We start from the raw sequence: 23,508 nt of genomic DNA on the forward strand, positions 1-23,508 counted from the left end.
TTTGAAACTTATATTTAAATATTACATTCTGAATGCCTACGTTTCGTCCTACTGAATTTATCTCTTTTTCTATACATGTTCTTATGTTAAAAAATATAAAATTTAGAAACGTATGAATCGATTTGGATAAAACATCAAAGAATCACCGCTAGAAAACTTGTTTTTAAATAAAAAACGGCATCCAAATCAACACATTTACCAAAAAATTACCGAAAGGCAAAATACTATTCTGATTTAATTATCTCATTATACCCACGTCAGCGTCACTTTTAAGCATTCGCTTTTTTTATTTATATGTACCTATATGTTTAGGATCTCGTAATGGTACAGTCATTTGTTACAGTACAGGGACCATAAACCATCACATTACGTTAATACTCCTCGCGATATATCGAGTAGGTGAGCAGCTTTACTCGATCCTCAGTAGGCCAGGGGAAAAGTAAAAGGCAAGATTTATCGTAGTTTTTACAATTTTACGGTCAACGACTTCGGTATAAACGCCAAGGGACACATTACAGGAGATATCACAGATTTACTTGAAACCCGATGCTTTCTCTGGAGGGAAATCTAAAAATGGAGCTTGATGGCAAAGTCCCATTAAGAAAGCCGGATTTTGCGCCGGTTTAAGGGAGGTAAGATTTATTGATGATTGTAGGCTTTAAAGGAGAAGTAATTAATTCTTACCGGGTGTGTTTTTGTGGCTTACTTGAATTTTCAACCTAATACCTGTTAAATAATTAATTGTTTATTTTCATGTGATTAACGGGAAACATGCGCAAAACATTGGTTGGCTATGCGATCATTAAATAAGCAAGTTGCGCATATTTGGCTGGAATTGCTATTTAAGCTATCCTGTCAACGTTTATTCAAATTCATCTTAAATCAAAATAAACACTAAGATAATGTTATAACGCACATTATAACGTTATCTAAAAATACATCTGATATTTTATACGAAAAACAAAGCGTGATAAATATATTGGTAAGAAAAAAAAGCGGTCAAGTGCGAGTCGGACTCGCCCATGAAGGGTTCGGTACCATTTATGACGTATTAAAAAAATCTACTTAGTAGATCTCGTTCAAACCAATTTTCGGTGGAAGTTTGCATGGTATTGTACATCATATATTTTTTTAGTTTTATAATTCTCTTATTTTAGAAGTTACAGGGGGGGAGGACACACATTTTACCACTTTGGAAGTGTCTCTCGTGCAAACAATTCAGTTTAGAAAAAAATGATATTAGAAACCTCAATATCATTTTTGAAGACCTATCTATTACACGTGTGGGTTTGATAAAAAAAATTGAGTTTCAGATTATGGGAAAACCCCAAAATTTATATTTTTTGTTTCGATTTTTGTGAGAAAATTTTAATGCGGTTCACAGAATACATCTACTTACCAAGTTTCAACAGTATAGTTCTTATAGTTTCGGAAAAAAGTGGCTGTGACATACGGACGGACAGACAGAGAGACAGACAGACATGACAAATCCATAAAAGGTTCCGTTTTTTGCCATTTAGCTATGGAACCCTAAAAACATGACGCAAACTAAAACAGTTCACCGTTTCACGGTATTCAAAATACCTTAAGTGAGGAGTAGCTCCCTAAAGCTTTGGTTTACCGATCCGCTTTATCAAAGTCTGTTTTAGAAAAACAATAAATCTTCAAGTACCTTTCAAATATTGAAAAGGGTATTTTTAAGGGGAAACTGCAAATCATGACTGGAAATCAATAATCGAACGTCTGCCCCTCCACCTTCGTCTTACGTGTTGGAATATAATGATACTATAGCTAGGTATAGTATATCAACAGTGGTGGGGCAAATCCCGCGGACATTTGTTCGATTTCGAATCGAAAAGGTACGGGAAAATTGTTCAGTTGGTAAAATTCTTAAAACACCTTAACCTAATTCTAAAATACTCTTCTATTAACATCTATTGTTAAAAAAACCTTCATATTAACAAGAACTAGGACTATAGATAACACACAGACAGACAAACAAACATTGTGAAATTATAAGGGTTTTTAGTTGGCCAAGGAACCCTTAAAAGGAATACATACTTAAAAATATTTTTCGTTTCAATCTTATCACGAAATAAGAATAAAAATATAAATAAAAGCAAAAGAAGCTTTTGTTGAAAGGGCTGTTATTCGTAGAAAAGCTGCTTGGTTACTCGTATGTATAGGTAAGAAACCTTTACAAATGGATCTGTCCTCACGCAGACCCAACGAGACGATCCTTAGTAATACTTCAAAACAAAGAAACGGACCGATAAGAAGATTACAGAACCCGCACAGAGTTAGGTATAGACAACAGATCACTTACCAGTGAAATACTTATCGGAACAAATAAGTGGTTATTCCCACTAGTCACCACCAAGTTGTTACCAGTGGTAACTACTGGGATTTTTTTCTCCACCTTTTACCAGTGCTAACTACTGGGAAATAAATTGCCAGTAGTTACCACTAGTAAAAGGTGGGGAAAAAATCCAAGTAAAATCCAATTACCACTGGTAACAAGTTGGTGGTAACTTGTGGGAATAAACCCAAATAAAAGTACTCTCGGTCATCACACATTCGCGCTCCTATAGATGCTTAAGGCAAGTCATTTTGTTCATAAACAGTGTTGGTAAACAATATTTCTCGGACAATGTATGGTGTTACGAAACATTGTGTATAAGCCTGTGTTGTTTATAAAAAGTTAATAATGAATACATGGCTTTATTGTGGGAGAGCAATCACTCAATCAACTAAAAATAGAGATAGAGTGGTTGCAGTATGAAATTGTGTAATATGCAACTGATTTGTACCGTTAGCGCCGAAGAGTTAAAGTGAAAATAGCGTCCACTTCTGGTGATGGTGACGCGAGTTTTGATAAACGTTGAATGCAAGGTCTATTGGCGACATTCTTTGGTAAAGAGTAAAAATAAAATACAATGTTAGAAGTTTAGACCTGCTCCAAACGAATTGCGGTCACGAAGGCAAATAAATTATGTAAACCATTAATGTCAAAGCTTTGGTTTACGAAAAGTTAAGTTAATTTAAAGGCAGCGAAATAAATCGATACTTATAATTTTAGTACGTTCATATTCAAAAATAAACGCGACGAGCTGAAAACACGCCAGCCTGCGTCCATTCACTACCACTACGCAGCTGGTGTCCTCACGTGCCCTCAGTGTGCACGGGGGTTCACCTCGAAGATCGGCTACGTCAGCCATTTTCGGGCGTATGAGCGCCGAGCTAACTAGGAGTCGAAGTGGTCGCCAAGGTCTAAATCGGTGAATAGTAGCATTAGGTATCTAATATATATTTTCAATTTATAACAAATGGAACCAGGATAAAACCTATGTTCTTAAAGGTTAAGGTATATAAAAACTCTGGGCTCTTTGATGGTTATAAAAGTCACCATTAATATATCTTATTTCAATTTCCGTTTAATGTCATTTCTAAACCAACAAGTTTCTCACAAGGGAGGATGAGACTAAAGAAAATACCGGAGGGTAGAAAACAATATGAATTATACGTCAAATTGAGTTCCAAATGGCGCATCAATTCGGAACCTGAAATATGCCGTCATACATTTTACTCGCGCCCTTTTCTGTATGCATAGTATAGGGTAGATTTTAAACGCAAATAATAGAAATAGCTAGCAGCTGTTTCTATCTCAATACTATCTGTTTAGTAGTTTTAGTACTGTTTTAAACCGTCCGTTGTGTGGTATAGGTGTAACCGATGGTACCAGCACTTAAATTACTCGTTTTGTCAAACTCAAATGTTTCAGTACATGAAGATTCACATATATCTAACCACATAGATATAGATAACATACCTATGTATGCTATTGTATTTCGGACCCAGCAAAACAAAACAGAAACAATACAGATATCTATTCAATGTAGTCTCAAATATTATGACGTTAACGTTGTTTTCAATATAAAAACGAAACGTTTGAGCTCGTCAAATATAATTTTATTTTCCATAAGGGCAGAGCGATGGGGCGGCCCCCTCGCTCGTTATTCCGACTACGCACCATGTAACGTCTTTTCGCAAGCTAAATATGTATTAAATTGTCATTCAATTTTTACTATCACGACAATGACATGCCGTTGGGAAATATTGAAAAGATAATAACATTCGAAGTATACTTATTGACTTTAACTTGCAATATAAATTCCCATTTTATTTAATGGTTGTATTCATTGGCAATGCGTTTTAGTTTCAGTCAAATGACTCAGTAATGAGTTTAGGGCGTACTGATTACCATTTTCAAGATGAATATTTATTTGGGGTTTTATTACAGTAGGTAGAGTGCTCTGGAAGTTTATTCAAAAGCTTTACGCTACTGAAGATAGAGCTTAAAGCTGTTAACATAATTTTGCAGTTCATTGTGCGAACTAAAGTGATAGCATTAGTTAAGTGATTAAGGCGTGCTTTGTACTTGAAAAGGACGGCTTCAGTAAACTAACCTATTTTGACCTATCTTATTGATCTATTCAGAATAGTACGGAAATTTGGTTAATGGTCACAACATGATATCTTGCCAAAATGAACCGTTTTGAACTATTATCTACTATATACCTATCATTCATTGTTCATGTGAATATTAATTGTTTTTGTCGTCAGCTGCTATGCGACTGAACATTTAGCGACGTTCACCAAGGAGGAGTTTTCGCCGAAGTGTCAAGTTCCTGCGGTTCCGCGGCCGGCTCTCTGATACTGCGGGGCTGCGAACTGCATCGCAGCCATAATTGTTTTTAGTTTTAAGACATATTTTACGAGTATAATAATATGTATGTTGTTTTAAGGTATTTATCTATGGGTCAGTAGTTTTCTTTTATACCACGTCGGTGGCAAACAAGCATACGGCGCGCCTGACGGTAAGCAGTAGCCGTAGCCTATGGACGCCTGCAACCATAACAAGTTGCTTGAAATTAAAGATTTTCATTCATTCATTCAATCCAATAATCATATTATTCCATTTAATTAAAATTACTAGGTACCTTAAATAATAATCTACCTATACACTACCAACAAACAAAATAACCATTATACCTCTCGTGTTAAATAATGGTCCCATGACAGCTGATTATTTAAATATGTAGTAGTTGTTACGTAAAATGTTTGTAGACGACGTTGAAGTTTAGCACACTAATATACACGGTGTAACTTGAGGAAACCGAAAGATTATAACAGCGTATTCCTGATCACACTTCGATACTAAAATGTCATATATGTAAACTTTTCTGGATTTCGCCTAGTTTCAGAGTTAATACCAATAAAAAAAACTATTTATTGTAATTTAGTGCAAAACGTATTTTTGATGGCGATGATGACATTATGGGGCGTAGTCTAAATATTAAGGATATTTGATAGATGTCAAAAAGTGACAAGTAACCTATGCAAAAACTAGGTTCTAGAAAAAAAAAATAGTGCCAGTTTTACCATAACATTATTTTTTTATGTACAAATACATTCAAAAATAACATTTTTACTTTATTTTAGAGGCTAAAATAAAGTAAAAATGTTATTTTTGAAATGTTCGTGGTTAAAATCTTTCGGGTTCCTGATGTTACACCGTGCATACGGTAAAATTATATTTCTTCAGAACTTCAAACTAAAAGAAACTTGAAAGAACAGAAGGAACTGTCATAAGGACCATCACACGCGAGAGGTATATCCAAATAGTCGTTGTTACTTGTAAAGTCTAGACCAACTAGTTATAGGTCAGTCCACGTCAAAGATATGTTCACACTTTTGCACCTTAGCCCTTTGTAATAAGGCGAAAAATGTAAACATATATACGTCGACTGGTTCTACGACCCATAATTTAACGTTTTTAAAGTTTCTAACTAATGTAATTAATGAGTATACAAGGTATCCAGTAAATAATGGAGAACCTTCTAACCACCGACTGAAAATCAGGAATATCAGCTTCAACATTTATTCAGTAAATAGGCCACAAGGGCACTTTTACACGTCAACGTGCAATTTACAAACAAGTAAGAAAAACACATCAACAATTATTATAAAATACAATTAACTGAAAATATCAATTCAAATTAAAATATTATATCACTTAGAGATGTTTATAGTCTCTTAATGTCGAATTACAAAAAAATAACGATAATATTAATATTAAAAATCCATAGACCGTTATAGTGTTCACTTTTTCCATCATACTTCCAATGCCTGCTGCGACCGGTTCATGGGTGTTTATTTTTGCGCCTCTGAACGGGTTCCAGCAGGCGTCCTACATGACATTAAACCTCTCCAAGGGGCCTCTACGTGTTGGATCTATATCCCCACGTACGCCTATCAAAAGACCGGGATTTATAGGCCCGTGAAATCCAAGGAGATACAATAATATTTTAAAAAAAAGATACAAAAATAAATCTAAAATTATTAAGAGATGTAAATGTCGCTTCGTGCCAGAACTTAAATATTATATAGTTTATCAAAGTATCCTTAGAGATGTCTCCAAGAGTCAAAACCCTGTATAATTAAAACATTCACTGAGGAGATTTTACTATACGTATACCTAAGTCGACAGAAGTGGTTAAAAGGTGGTCCATTATTTACTGGACACCCAGTATGTGGCCACGGTTTAAAATCACCATTTACTAAACACAATGTTTTTAAACTTTTTTTTCGCCTTAACGCTACCCAATGTTACGTTATTATTGTCACCAGTTGCTTTCTAAGGCATTAGACTAAACGATAATGATGCAAGCTCGTCAAGCTGATAGTGGGACAATGCCGAATTACTGCATTGTTATTCAGACCATTGAATTGGGACTAGCTGAGATTCAATCGTCAAGTTTCCAAATGACTTAAGCATTGTGATAATTGTATTTACAATAAATAAGTAGCATGATCCATACATAGCCACCACTAGACTACAAACTAATTACGAATTCATACTATATAATATGTATTAAAACATATACAAAGGCCATGCAACAGTAATAGGTAGCTGATTTTCATGTCATTTTTCTCGCTATAGCAGTCGCATGGTCACTCCAATAAGATTTTGTTAAAATAAATCACCTGTATAAATAATGCCTGCCTGGGGTTAATACCGACTTCACCTAACATCAAAGAGAATTTGAAATAGAGGTGGATTGTCAAAGAAAACTTTGTAGCCACAGTAAATTTACTGCCATCTTTCGACCCATGACTAAAACTTTTAGAACGCCATTTGAATTTGGTCCTTATTTTTTCATTGATACAAGCTAAATTTGTTAAATATAAAAAGTGACGCCATCTAAAAAGCATAAGCCAAAGGTTATGGCGCCATCGCTCGAAACGATGCCGGATATGTCAGTGTCAAAAGTGACGTTTCTTCAAACAAAAACGTCACTTGACACTGATATATCCGACCTATACCGTACCAAGGCCAAAGAGTTGATTTGTTATTTTTTAATACAAGCTTGACGCGTCCCGTGGTACATCTTGCTCGCGCTCATCGGTGCCTGTGAGATGCACTGCGTTATATTTCAAGTTTGTATCTTATCAATAACAAATCAAATTACGAAAAGAGTTGAAATTCGAACAGGCCTAACAAGGAAAGTTTAGCAAGGATATGTTCTAGTACCTTACCTACAGCTACTTGCAGTCTGTTCAGTTGTCCATTTCCTCTGTTTCTCTATTAGAACCCAATCTATTGCTACATCAGCCAAAACATTAAACTTTGTTGGCGGCAAACTCTTAGAGGAAACACAATAAATCCCGCACATAATAGTCTTAATAAACGGGCTCTCGACCTAGCTCTTTCATCTGGCTTCGGCTGTAAATCTGAGGGTGAAAGTGCTTTCAGGGCTGCCAAAATAAAAATGATATAAAATATTGAATACCCACTACGATTATGTAAGGACATAGAAGAAAATGCTTGATTTAAATACAACAAATAAATTTACCATATTTATTCTTTCGATTATAATTTATTAATTATGTGTTGTATCTGATGAATGATTTTAATCACATTATTGAAATGTTATTAAAAAGTGCTACTCAATGTTAAAAGTTACGTGATGGTAACTAGTTTCCATGTGCACATTAAATAATTACCTAGTGTTTATCATATAAAACGGCAAAGTTGAAGAAAGGAGATGTAATCTGCACCTTCATTCAATACCTATATTGTTTAGCAAATATACCTGCAATTTTGGAAAATAAAAATCTAATACACGCATATACAGGTACATATTAACGAAGTCAAGAGACAACCCTATTGTAATAGCATTACCGGGGCGATACAAACCCAGTAGCACCAACGTTAAGGTGATGTACCTCTACCGGGGAATATAGTCTTTTGCGATGTGTTTTTCTTTCAGAAATATTTAAGCATGGGATACAATATATCCATTTTTTGTTTCTTCTTAAATTTTAATGTACAATCGGGTACATTCACGTTGAACCAGTTCAGATTTTTTTTGCCTTGATCTTTACGAGCGAGCTAAACTCCTCCTCCCATAGATATAACCAATAAGGATGCATTTAGGATTCATTATCTTAGTTTGCAAATACGGCCACTACGAGTACAAAGACAATGGACGACAATAAACTTTACCTGAGCTAACTTTTTTTTTCGACACCCACTTTTTTTAAGTGCCGTACTATTGGTTGTCACTTTTGTGTTATCGCCTCACCGTCTGCAAGACTTTTAAAATATTTTCGCCCTTAAGGTGGTTCACCGCAAATGTCTCCGATAGTAACTAATAGGATAAAATATTTTCACCGTGAATTAAATTCTAGTTTTAGAAATCTGTATCTTGATTTTATAATACTCTCAGTAAATTTTGCCCGTAGTTAGCCAGCAATTTTAATAGTTCAAATACCAGTCTTGATGTCGAATCAAATCAACATGTCAAAACAAAACGTAAAATTTACACGACTATTCTGTGATACGTGATAAATCACAAAGGCACCAAACCCCGGCAAAAAAAAACCATTAGCTAAGATACAATAGTGAGTCTTTTCACCCTTGCTAGTAGCACAGGCCCGCCCGGTAGTAACATGACCCAACTAATCTTACTTACATACTTGAGGAGCCTATGGACCAAAATATTGTATTAATATTCTATTTCCTACTTGCTTGATTATTAGTCATTTCATATATGTATATGTCTATACCATGTCTTTAGGTTCTGTTTGTGTATTTAATCTTAGCTAGGACGACTTTGTACCCTTTTACCCAAAATATAGGACATGATATATGTTGACTGAACTGAGAGAAAAGTAATATACTGTGTTTAACGATCAATATTTTGTTGAATAAACAATACCCCTAGTGTAAATATTTTCGACAGCGAAACGTGACGTACGCGTTTGCGTTAAGTGTCATTTTGTATGAGATTTTTGACTTTCCAAAACGTCCCGCTTGGCGCGCTGTTCAAAAACCCATACAAAATTAGACTTACGCAAACGCGTACGTCACGTTTCGCTATCGACTAAATTTACACTAGGGGTACAGGTATATATATGATAAACATCTAGAGTTTACCTGCAGCAGCTTGCTAGGCTATCCAGAAATTTTCCATTTATTATGTTTTTTTTATCATTCCAATAATTCTCGCTAGTCCCATTTTTAATCTGTTTGCATGCATTCAAGTAATACCTGCACGGATTCGGTAAATCCGCACGCCACAGACGGATTCATTCCAGCGACAACGCTCCCTTTGAGCATTGCAATCGCGTATAAAAAACGAACTTTTCGTGTTCTGAGTAAAATCCTATGAAATACTAACGAACCTGGACAAACATGTTATCAGGATGATATATTTTAGATTGCAAAATGTTTTTTACTTATATATCTAGGTAAAAAATTATTCTTCTTCAATGTCTACATACTAGTTTTGCAATTGATGTACATATACTGTATGTATCTGAACGTAAAGCATTAATTTAAACCCGTTAACGTTTAGGTTATACTGAGCAACTTTACCTATGGGACCCGAGATCGCAAGAAGAAGGTTTGCGAAGGACAGTCAATTATCCTGTGAACTTTTCACGATTAAAATTCATATTCATATACACAATTAGAGCATTAAATATAAGTAGAAAGCTACTTACATATAGTATTCATTTAATTTACATCGTATCAAATGAATATTGATACAAATATTTTAATATAAGCATTGTGAAGCCGAACAAAATAAACATATTTTACTTGTTTGTTAATGAGAAACACATCATACCGTACTTGAATTGACACATATCACATATCAAATTTCCTGCAAAATATTCGTTCGTAATTTAACGTAGGCAACCGAATTTACTCACCGCTCCGCCAAATGTAGGTATTCGCTTTTGCATTTGCTCTTTTTAGGGTTCCGTAGTCCTTATAGTGGCGCCATGTCCGCCTGTCTGTCTGTATGTCTGTCCGTCCGAGGCTTTGCTCCGTGATCATTAGTTAGTGCTAGAAAGCAGCAATTAGGCATAGATACTCGTATGTAAAATGAATCATGCCGATAAAGTTACAAGGAGCCAATTTTGGTTTTTAACCACTCGTTATATTGATACCAGAGCAAGATATGGATCACAAATTTGTTCGAAAAGTGGACTCTTGAACGTTGCGAGGGTTTCAAGTCACGAGGGTTAAAAAAAATTGCCACCGAGTGTGTTTCAAATAATATTTGACCACATTAACGCGAGGAAAATACTAAACGTATAAAATTAAACCAAATCAAATCCAAATGAACGTAATTAATGAAATATTTATCGTTCGAAAGCCAAATATACCAAGTAACATAAGGAAACAACTCAAAATTTGCATCAAATTACTTTATGTGGATAAAATGCAACCTTTTCATCAGTTTTCGAACAATCAAAAGAGCCTTTACGAGCTGGTGTAGTTTAAATATATTTTTAGGGTAGGGAAGGTGCGCATGTCTTTTTTTTTTTTTCGTTATATCCATATGTTGCCAGGTATCGTTGGATAGATCTTTCTAAATGACTACACGAGCTCAAAAAATATTTTTGATAAAGTAATCGCTCAAAAAAATATGCCCTCCCCCCCCCCCATAATTCTCTAAAATTTCTGATCTCTCTCTAAAATTTCGTCCAATCAAAAAAATCGTGAAACTAAAGCTCTATAAAAACTTCAAAGTCTTTTCTTAGTAAAAATACGTAGAAAGAGCGTTCAAGGTAGGCTATATTGTGAGTGTGACAGAAGGGGTTTCTGCGGCACCCTACACTGAGCATGGCCTGACATGCTCTTGGCTGGTTTTTTTAATGTTGATATCATACCGAGTCAATACCATATTTTTTAAGTAGCTGCGTTAAATTGTGTTTTAGAAACATTTTTTTTTAAACTTGCTCATAAATGGTGATATTTCGAAAAACGAAAAACTTACAGAGGAAAAATATGTCACTAATGATGACAAATGAAAAATGAACTAAGAAACCATAAAGAGATTTATTGTTAAAATACATATATTTATTTTGTTCATGATTAAATATTAATAATTTAATAGCTAATAGCCGAATGAATCTCTCTGCCATTCATGTCTTTGCAACAAACAATAAACAAAATGGCTTACAATATCTATAATTCTACCGTATTTAACAATTATTTCATTTGAAACTTTATTTCCTAAAAAAATATAATAAGTAACATTATATAAACAATTTTGTTTATATTGTTTTGTAAAATGAATAACTTTCCTATTAGGTACTTACATTGGACTATTACTGATAATCAATCTGGTCGTAATCCGTAACAAATCAATTTGCATATTGATTTACCTTATATTCAAATAACATCGTTTTGTTAATAAGTAGGTAGAGGTATAGAAATGCAGAAAACTAAAACACATTACTATTAAAGCCGTACTAATTGTACCCGCAACTCCGTCCGAGTAAATTATTATACAGATATATCACATTTTGTGGTTAGTTAGTAAAATTGTAAACTAATATATCGGTGTTTATTATAAGTGTATGATAGTAAGAGCTAGCTTTGGCAGATCCTTCGTTGTGTGATATTATTTTAACAAAAGAATGATTATATACTTAGAAATCTTTAAAAAAAGTAACATACCAAAGCTTCATGTAAAAATGCCAAAGTTACATGTAAAAATGCTTTGGACGGTATTTTCAAGTATTCAAAAGCTTGTTTGAGCCCAGGCGTGCCCAATTTTCATATAAAGCGCATCCCATTGAAAAGAGCTAGGATAGTTGCAAAAATTGTGTTCGGTTCTTAGGCTAATAGGGGTTTACACGGGCGAGAAAAATAAGAAAGCGGGAAAATGAGATTTTTTGGGAAAATATACATTTTAGAGGATATTTCAGATATTTCAGTCCTACTTTTTTTATGATATAGTAAGCAAACAAGCAGACGACATGCCTGATGGTAATCTTTTCTTGAAGATTTAGCGTGCTGACTGTAAGAATAAAAAAATAGAATTAATAATCCTCTTCTTCTTCCGGCCTTGTTCCATTTCAAATTGGGGTCGGCTCTCCTAATCCTCCTTCTCCTTTCTTGTTTCTGGGTCGTCGCTGGGTCTAAATTGTATTGATAGTCTACTTTAGACACACTCTTTTTCCCATGGTGTCAGCCCGTCAGGCCTTTGGCCATGTGACCGCCTAAGGCGTGGAGGTTCCAACATACACGGCACATTTGCACACTAAAGTGCCCCCCTTATATAGTCATGTCAGCCAATATACCTACCGGCGTGAAAACTCCCCGACAACTCAACGCATGATAACCATTACACTCAACCATAGTGACGCAGATGCATATGTGTGGTTCGTAAACATCGCAGCAGCAAAAAGCGTCAGCCACTCGCAAGGAGTTGTTGTCGAGAAAGGTAATAGTAGTTGTTGTGGAGAGGGAAGTACATGTAACCAAGTCCCAGCCTCAGCCTATAATATACCTATTGATACTGACAGGCAAAAATATATATCATTATTGTTTTGTTACTTTAGGTACCTGCGTGTCAGCATCAAAAGTAGCGGATGAAACAATGCGCCAAAAGCATCTGATATTCCGTATAACTTTTCCAAATTTAGATAATTTTCTGAAATTCACGTTCAAAAATATATCTTTTACGGTCTTAGTTGTTCTTCTATTCTATATTAAAGACATCACTTTTTGTTAAGCTGTTATAGAATGGTAGATACTTATGAAGCGTTATTTGATCCGCTACTTTTGATACTGACTGTACACAACTTTTATAATTGGGTAATTCCATGAGACTGTAACATCAGTTACCAATTCTTTCGTGTGTTCTTACATTAATTAAGCAAATTTAAGTGTCTGTATGTCTGGCATAGCCCTACAGGTAGATATCTGGATACTTAAATTTGCTTAATTAATGTAAGAACACACTAAAGAATTGGTAACTGACGTTACAGTCTCGAGGAATTACCCAATTTTGTAATTTACATTTCTTTGTAATAGTTTTCTTAGTAACGTAGAAAGCTTTAGACCTATTTTTAGTTCATTTATATAAAACATATGTGTAAAAGACTATTTGTTTTCTAAATAAATTAATATATATATATTTCATGAATACGAGATGTTAACTTTACTATATTTTTCCTTTAAGCTAGGTACTAAAATCCTAGCACTGATAGATATTATCAGGTATCCACCATCTACTCGTATTCCTAGTAAATTGGTACTACGTTACCAATTAAAATATCAATGGTTTAACTTTTAATACTTGGCTAGTATAATCATTTAATGAATAGTAATGTATATTCAAATAAAATTCGACACGCTTTTGTGTTCGCCTTGCAGTTAGAATTGTACTTAAGCGGGCGTAGAAACTTTACATTGACATTTCGCCAACACTGACTTCATCTATTGGTTCGTAAGCGATTTCATACTTGTGATAAGAAGAAATATAAATAAATATATGGTAATTCGCATTGTGATTGGTCTATTTTACACATATCTATTAGTAACTAGGTATTACTACATAACGCCAATTAGCTGATATAGTTCATGTCATCCACGATAATGCGCAGATTTGTCAAATCTAATCTTTAATAACATTACATTACACACGTCATGTCACGCGTCTTCATGGATGACACGGTCTTATAGTTGTTCTTTTGTTCATTCTTTATTATTATCATTGTAATCAATAATGAACAGTAAATTAAATCAATGGTTCTTAAGTATGTAATTTAATTACTATAATTATATTATGATTTCACAAAATTGCAAAAATACTTAGTAAAGTTCGTTAATATTTTCGTGACTAGATGGCAATGGTTCGTGGAGCCCTCATACTCGTATTGATGGCCGTTATACTGATGGTCGCCATCACAAGTGTACAGGTAAAATGCTGACGATTCATATAAAATTCATTTTTTGCTTTGATCATATGATTAATATATATGGTTTATAATATTGGTGGAATGGCTAAATTATATGAATTATTTAATCTTACAGTTACAGTCTTTTGAAGATGCTGAAACCAGGAGGTATAAAAACAACTATCTCCATTTTAATTAAACAGATTTCTCTTATATTACTAGTACATTACTATAGAGGCCAGGAACATCGGGTTGCAGGCCAAGTAGCTATAGGGATACACGCCCGGCAACTCCGTTTTGTCTCAAACTTGCAATGAAAAAAAAATGTAATCAATTTGTTTTATTCATGGGTTTATACAACTAGAAACAAATAACGAATCTACTACTATTTGATGGTTGAATACCAAGACACTGTGTCGCAATTTCACGTTTGAAAACAAAAGAAGGTTGCTTTACAGGCCTAGGTGTGTAAGGCTGTATGAAATTCCTTTACACATCATCTTCACTCATCGCACCTGATACGTCAATATTTCATTGCATGTTTGAGAAATATTTATTTATTTTGCTTACTCCCTAGGTAACTGAATTCACTTTCTATTAATTAACTTTATTTACTAAAGCATTTTAAGCCGGAAACATGAATGTCCACTTCTTCTTTTTACGCTTGCGATATCCCGACAGTGGTCAGGGTCTGTTTTCCGACATGGGCTTATACAATTTGTTCTATCTTGAGAATTGGCTGTAGTGAACCTGCTGTACTTTTCGAATTTTAGTTTTAGATCTGTTTCCGATACGATACTGAACTAAAGCTGGTTTCGTTTATTTGTACGGTCGAGGAAATTGATTCTTTCGCAGTTTATGGTTCACTTTACATTGTGGTCAAAATTATCTGAAGAGGCAGGCATGCCGGGGGAGATTGTGTCTATATTTAAGTATTGGTACAAGCATCAAACAAATGTTGTAAGGTGGGCTGGATCGGTTTCTGACGAGTATAGGTTGAAGTGCGGAGTGAGACAGGGTGGGTTGACGTCTCCGAAGCTCTTCAATCTCTATATGAATGGGCTGATCAATGAACTCAGTAACACTTCTATAGGTTGCTCCGTGGGCGGAAAAGTTATAAACAACATCAGCTATGCCGATGATATGGTGTTACTGAGTCCATGCATCAGTGCATTGAGAAAGTTGCTATGCATATGCGAGCGCTACGCTGCTGCCCATGGCCTTAAGTACAATGCGACGAAGAGTGAGTTGTTGCTGTTTAAGGCTGGCAATAAATCATACAACATTGTCCCGCCTGTTGTACTTGATGGCACACCACTAAACAGAGTCTCTAAATTTAAGTACTTGGGGCACTGGGTATCGGACACGCTATGTGATGATCAGGACATAGACAGGGAACGTCGAGCTTTGGCGGTCCGTTGTAATATGCTGAGTCGTAGGTTCGCACGATGTAGTGACAGTGTAAAAGTTACCTTGTTTAAGGCATTCTGCCAATCCTTCTACTCGTGTGCACTGTGGATTAGCTATTCTCAGAGGGCCGTCAATGTATTGAAAGTTCAATACAACAATGCGTTCAGGATGCTGATGGGGCACCCTCGCTATTGCAGTGCGTCCGGCATGTTCGCGGCGGCGGGCGTGCCGGGGTTCCACGCAATTTTACGCACCAGAATATCATCTTTGATGCGAAGAGTTCTGGGTAGCACCAACAGCATTTTGAGCTCACTTGCTGAACGGGTAGATTGCCCGATAATGCGTTATTGGGATAAGATGCATGCCCCAGTGCGCGCCTCTCCCCGGAGATATTAGGTTTAGGTTTAAGTAATGTATGTCACTAACACTAGTTGTAAAGTAAATTGTACAGTGTTGTAGTCGTAAGTGTATTGTGTGTATTATACTAACAAATTATGGAACCAGAGTCCGAAATAAATATTTTTAATTTAATTTAATTTAATAATTAGACAGCTCTTAGCATAAGTATGTCAACCAAATTTGCTTGAACCGCAAACTGCTAAAGAATACATTTCCTCGGCTGTACCTTCATGAAACTACATCCATCAACATTTTCTACATCTGTCATTTTGAGACGGTTACAACAACCGTCAGTAATCTTGATTTCATGCTTATGTCGCAGCCATCTGGTTAAGTTAGCCAGCTAATTAGTTGCCTAGGCCGATAGAAAATCATGCAATGTTTAACAACTTGGCGTATTGAAAGTTAGTTCTTTAAAGACGATTGGTTCACACAGCCAAGTAATTTAAATGTAACCTAAAAACTTAAAGAAATGAAATGACTTAAAATAGAATAAATAAATAATAAACAAATTTACACTAAAATACTAACCTAACCTAACCAAACAACAAATTCATCAATGTCCAAATAAACTGAATGACTACACCACATTCAGCCATCTGATTAAACGTAGCGATCAAAGACTTGGCCGGTTGTTCTTCAGCCAACTAATTAGCTGGCAAATTTAACCAGTTGGCTGCGACCACAGGCTGCGACACTCATAGGTATACGGATACTGAAGTTGCAATAATTTTGGGACCGCAATCAAATTTTAAAAATGTACACTTCATTAAACATTACTTACAGTGCCAGTGCATCTTGCTTTTACATTACATTGTAGCGCGCGACATGTGCTGCAAGTGAAACCAAATCAAAAAAATATTAGACCAGTTCGTCAAATGGTGGAACTCACTTTTAATTTTTTTACCTACTCTTCTACACTTCCAGATATCAACACCATCGTACAATTGTATCTGCTTTATTTATTTATCAGGTTTAAGCAGATAGCCGACATGTTGTCAATATCAGACCGTCACGGTTCTGATTCCTTCAATGATTTCAACGACAGGTATATCAAGTTTTTTTTTTCTTTCTGAATACCTCGACAACTCGAACTACGCGAAGACGAATGCTAGTTAGCTAGAATTCAATGTCTTCCCTTCAAAGCTTAATAAATAACTATGGTGGTCCAAAATATTTTGACCTCGAATTCCTCAAAAACCTAGAAATGAATCGTTTTTGTTTTATCTTGAAAAACTAGACGTACCCTTTTTGGTCTTGAGACAAAAGGCTCGTTAACACGAACTTTTTGGCGTTACCCATAAGATTCGTGTTATATATTAATTATAAAGCTCATCCGGTTTTTGTAAATGTGCATGGCGACTTTATCGATGAATTCATTCATAATTTCTCCATGCAGTTTCGAAGCGCACCTACCTCGTTTTTGCATATAGCTGTAAGTCTTAACATTAATTTTTATTTTTACTTTGTATGTTACTAACACACATATGGGCTGTAAATGCCTGAAATAAATTATTATTTTATTTAATTTAATTATATGTCGGTGTTTCGACTATTTTGCTTTTTTGGTTTACAGGAGTTCACTTGCAGAGGCAGATGATGTGCAAGCTTTGCCCCGGCGTCGTCGTAGCGTGCCTATGCGTGTCTGGCTGTGCGCTTGGAATTGTCATGCAGGAGATTTTGGAATTAATGACGCATAAAATATGTTCACTTTGACTGGCCGACAAATATGCAAGTAAATGGAATAAGTAAATCTCGGGGCATTCTTGCAGTGTAACTACGTCAATTAATGTCAAAGCGAATAGTTTTACTGTAAAATTTACCTACACATTTATTTACCTCGTTATTAATACAAGCCTCTGCTCGTGAGTTTGTACATGCAAGTAACAGTCGTTCTTACGACATGGCAAGAAAAATCGACTTGCACTTGTACTGCCATACTAACATGGAGGATGTCATTTTACTTCCTTAACTTGCTCGTTCCAGGGTCAGCCAGCTAATTCGGAGTTAACCGTTTATAAAGTACATTTTAATCCTGCATAAAATGTTAACTCCGAGTTAGTTGGCTAACCCAGAACGCGCAAGTTGCCCTAAGGAACGTATTTTTGGGAAAAGGTTTCCTATCAAAAACAATATCTTGTAAAATGTTTGCCAAAACCACAAGGCTCGCACCGTCAAGATCTCATGTAGAACAAAGCTTCTAACTTTACACGCCCTAACTTCACAAAATCTACACGTTCGTTTCGTTTTCTATGTAATAACGTGATGCTTTCTAGAGAAAACTAAAGTGTCGAATGCCTTGGCCCAGACCTGGACCGTACTACCGTGACCGTGAGGCATCCTTATGTCGAGATATAATTCAAATAAAATTACATTTACCGGTAAGTTCATTTAACCCTAAATTTTAATTACTGGAGAGTAGTGGGTGTCCAGTTCTCTAAGATGTGTAAAATGATTGCTAACCTTTCCGAAAACTTTAGCTGCAACAGCAGGTCGAATGCAGGTTATGCTGGATTGCGATGTAGTGTGCTACGCATACCGTTATATATAGCGTTCAATGGTTAAAGGGTTCTCATGCTCTATGTGCATGTGATAGAAAGCCACATAATATGTTTTGTAAAGCCTTCTAATTAATAACATTTATTAAAGACAAATAAGATCAAGCCGAAATAAGATAATGCAAAGGATTTAATTAAATTTAATGAAGCAGTTGAATAAATTAGATTTGCCATTAACATTTTACATTTTGGACTGGACTCAATTTGGGAATGTCAATGAAAACGCAAAGAGGTCGAATAGCTAAAACCAATCATTTTCACTCGTTAATAAAGCTAAGCCTAGACGTGGCCCGACCACGAGTGTGTGTGACGTAGGCTGATCCCGTACACGGCCCGGCCGCTTCTAATCGCAGCTACACGGTTATTCCATTTGCATAGCCTGTTACAATTTGCGTATCCTGAGAAACGTTAAATACTATTGATCGTGCTAAAAATACGTTTGTGTCTGCGTTTAGTGAGATTTAGAGAGTCTACAGTGATAGTCTGAAATATTGATTATAATATAATTATATGCAATATATTCCCAACGGACAAAATACGGGTCATGTTTTTTTAACGAGTAAGCAGTAAGTGTTTTGTGTTTCTATCTATCCCTTAACTAACTCCTCCTTTTTTAAAGCGATTCCAAAAAATGATACTGCATTTTTACTTACCTAAACATTGGCCAACCCGCAAAAGATCTTAAAATATATTACAACATTTTAATGCTATAATAATGATATTAATTCTTTTTTTTATAAATCTTTCCATCAATATGAATCAATATAAAGAACCACACAGTTTTTTTTATATTTGTTTAGTTTTTGATTATAATAATAATACCTATTATTTTTTGTCGTTTATTCAGAAGAGTATAACTTAGTAAAACCATATCGATTGCGTAATGAGTATAAAGTTAAATTTTCCCAGTGCAAAATTAAAATCAACTCACTCCCACCCTCACAGTCACAGTCATCACCTCCATGAAACAACATTAACGTTAAAAGCACCGCAGGCGAATTTGACGACTAAATTAAATCAAATTTCTAAAACGACGGCCCACAAACGAGATTCATCTCGCCATTTTGATGCTTAAGGACAAAGAAGACACGTTTGTTTTACGACCGCCCTTATCTGTTGGGTCCTAACTTTGTTGGTCATATGGGGGTTTGCGAATGAGGCCCCTTATCTAAATATTAGCTGTTGTTTATCCGCATTGTCCTTTCATTCCAACAACGTAGTCATAACTCCAAAGCGGTGGTCGGCTATTGGTCATGCATACAAACGTGATCGAATATCTTCTGATAAGTGTATTAGAAATAAATTCAGGTATACGTGGCCCAGAAAAACGTGATCGGTCGCTAAAAGCCTTGTGGTATTGACGTAAAGTGTGGATTCGCTTAATATAACTGTCATGTTTAAGTAGTTAGATAAATGGAAGGATAAATAAAATTGTGAAATGTAGTTTAGGTTAGGATAGCATGTGAAATATTTAATTTTGATGTGGATGTGAATTGGTTCTCAAGCATGTTTATATATTTTGTTTATTCTGATTGTGAAGTTTAAAATACATACGTGATGTTTTTCTAATATTACTTGATCAACTGGAAGGTATAGTGCAGAGGAGAGAACTGCTTTCAAGTAAGGATAAAAAATTATGCAACATTTGTATTATACAGCTACATTTTATCGTCGACTACTGTCATCAGACGTTACAATCTTCGATACCGTATCTAACGAACTGATATGTAGTTCGAAACTTTTTTTATGAAATAACGACAAAAGAAGTACCGTGATAACTCTTAAAAAATCGCAAAGTGGGGGTTGAATAACAATCCCAATGCTCCGGCTCTGAGAGAACTCTGAAAATGAATGTCGGTGAGCAGACGAACAAATTCAAAGGACAACAAAGGATGGAATTTCTTTGGATCGTTATGAGGAGTTGTAAGTATATGTACGTTTGACGTCTGTTCAAAGATTGCGCTCCTGCTTAAATTGTACTTATCTCTCCTTTAATTTGAAATGGAATGTCAATCCCTCGGTAAACATAGAGATGGAATTCCATCTCATTAAAAACATTTCCCCAGTGGCGAAAGTTACAAAAATCTGGAACAAGAGGTGACAATTTACATATTTAAATTGACGAGCCACAAATACACAATTGAGAGAGCAATTATACGGGCCTTTTTAGCCGACCTCTCGACTCTTTTATGTTCTCCCCGACAGGCGAAGACATAGTTTTAATTGGAGTCGTTTCGAAGCACGCAAAGAGTCTTTTAATTAAAATTTCAACTTTTAATATTTAAAAAGAGCACGGTGTCTCGGGATCCACCGCTATTGCTGTAACTTCCCCAGGGAATATTTTCTTGCATTAACCTCTCCGACTTTGCATAAAAAGACTGATTTATTTACTTTTCCGCATTTAATCCTATCAAGAGCTTGACTTAAAAATATTGCAGTTTGATCTTTGTATTTGTAGGGAGGGAATATTTGTTATTTATAACTGAAAAGCCTTTTACTGTTATGTTCTAAAATCATTTTTATTATAGCTTTGCGGGAAAGTGTTAGTGTTATTATTTTTCGTAGCTAGGAACGAAGCTATATTTTTTTTTTAATTTATAGTTGGTAAACTCTATAGACTTCTCATCTCTGACTAATTATATTGACACGTGGTTTGTAATTACGGATCTGCATACAATCATTATAAAAAGCTTATTTGATTAGAAAATTAATAGGTTCGTATTTGACTGTTATTTTCGATTTCGTAGGTTTTGGGTTTTGATAGTATCACATGTTCCCTTTACTTAATAACTAAATTTTAAACTACTTTCTTGTGTTTTAACAGGTTTACGGCCTGTTTTTTTTGCTAATCTGCCACGTCATTAGAGTCAGGCCAAGATACTTTCGCAGTGATTTTGATAGTTCAGACAGCACAAGTGTTATTTTAAACGTCAAACATCTATGAAATTATGACGTTTGCACTTCCACAGGTTGGGCTATCAAAGTCGTTGCCAACTTAGCTTGGTCTGACTCTAGTAAGTATAATATGAGTAAATTTCAGGATTCGATTATTCTTATTTTTTATTAAAAAATAATGGACACATGTGTTTTTCTTGTTTAATATGGAGTGTAAACCTGATTTTAATGACATGTTGTGGGTTTAAACTAATAAATGTAGTTAACACACGTGTAAAGCACGAAAGATTTCGTTCCATTGAAACGGGCATATCCATGGAAAAATCAGGTCGAAAAGCTATTTATTTTATTTTATTTATTAGGATAACAAACAGAGTTAAATGTACATGTACACATAAATTATGCATTTTCCTCCACGACAGTCCTCACCGAGATGCATAGTCCAATTCAGTTTACTTATTCTAATTATTATATGAATATCTATTTCCTATTGGCACAAACTATTACATATTGGTAAAAAAAATATTATAGCATCTTATATTTATTTAGGCACAAGATTATCCCTTATCCTGCCACAGTCTTTGTAAATTTTATTGTAAAACATCTTGCATTTACCAATGATCGAACAAATCCCAACTTGACTAAAAAAATCATGAATAATTTGGACCTCCGGATTGGTATTATGAGCTTTTCACAATTCGGTTAATGAATCAATTTGAATACGCGCTCGGTTGACTGTATCGCAGGTCGGAAGAAGTTTAAACAACTTCGTGATTTATTGACGTACTAAAACTATCTCAGTAGGTATTTAGTGTGCGGTTTGAACGTCACTCTTATCAGTAAAACTTCTCTACTTTGCTAACTTTCGTCTCGGGGCATTAGGCACCGGGTTGCGTGAACAGAATTCTCAACTAAGTAAACGTTTTGACACGTCCCATAAATCCAGAAGGTGTTTTCATTTATGACTACCCTGAATTTTACTTTAAGACCAACGAAAGCTAATAAAACGGGGGTATGTAAATTGGGCTGAATACATTTGAGGTGATGCGCAAGTTTGTGGTTATTATCTTATGTTTCATAAAATAATTCAGTTTTAGAACTATTTAAATATTTCCAAACTTTCCCTGCAACACGGGATAGACTTTCAATGCAAATTTTACAGCATATTTTAACGTCCCTCGTCTGTGAAATTAGAAAGTTAGTGATATAAATAGTACTTCAAAAATAACACCACAGTATTAATAATATAATACATGGAAATCATACCAAAAAAGAGATGTTGCCTTACATCAAATGAGTTTTTTATAATTATTGATAGTGATGAAATAGTAATGACAGATCCAAAATTTCCACCTCGTAAGCCCTTCGGATCATTGTGTGTATAATATTCAGTACAGTGAGGGAAATTGTTATAACCTGGTCCATCAAAGATACCAGTTTGATGAACCAGGCTTGTCCTTTGGATCCACAGTACTCCAGGCCGGTAGAAATTGTCATTTGATGGTGGATTATCAATGCATTCATTGTGTGTGTGTGTGTGTGTGTGTGTGTGTGTGTGTGTGTGTGTGTGTGTGTGTGTGTATTTTCAATATCGGCACACATCTCCGGTCCTGTATATTCTCGCACGATTGACCATTGCTGTAATTGCAAACAGCTGAGCATTTGAATCGTGCTTTCCTGCAACCACAGCTGCTGGTACAACCTTATTTGAGTTACAGTTAGTTTAAAATTTTACAAACCTTTGAGAAGCCGTAGCTTATTAACTATTTGACTAACTAAGAAAAAAATATAGTCAATTAATTGTAAATTTCTTTTTCTTGAATGTGTGCATAGTGACTTTTGCCGTAACTCCAAATATTGGTGGAAAAATATTACAACAACTGAAAAAAGTCCTAAAATTTAATCGACTTTCATGTACTTCTCAATGATCCCAAGGGCATTTGAGGTGGGAAACTTAGATTTGTTATTAGAGTCTGGC

General features: G+C 35.1%; 1 protein-coding gene across 1 annotated transcript; it reads left to right on the forward strand.

Moving 5' to 3' along the window:
• Positions 1 to 11,863: 11,863 nt before the first annotated feature.
• LOC133524177 (uncharacterized) lies at positions 11,864 to 19,090 on the forward strand. Its single transcript, XM_061860046.1, has 5 exons — positions 11,864 to 11,891; positions 14,215 to 14,289; positions 14,405 to 14,436; positions 17,051 to 17,125; positions 17,654 to 19,090. Exons 2-5 carry the CDS (start codon positions 14,215 to 14,217, stop codon positions 17,775 to 17,777), a joined length of 306 nt encoding a protein of 101 aa, XP_061716030.1. The 5' UTR covers positions 11,864 to 11,891; the 3' UTR covers positions 17,778 to 19,090.
• The last annotated feature ends 4,418 nt before the right edge of the window (positions 19,091 to 23,508 follow it).

This window comes from Cydia pomonella, chromosome 13 (genome assembly GCF_033807575.1).
Source record: "Cydia pomonella isolate Wapato2018A chromosome 13, ilCydPomo1, whole genome shotgun sequence".
NCBI lineage: Eukaryota > Metazoa > Arthropoda > Insecta > Lepidoptera > Tortricidae > Cydia > Cydia pomonella.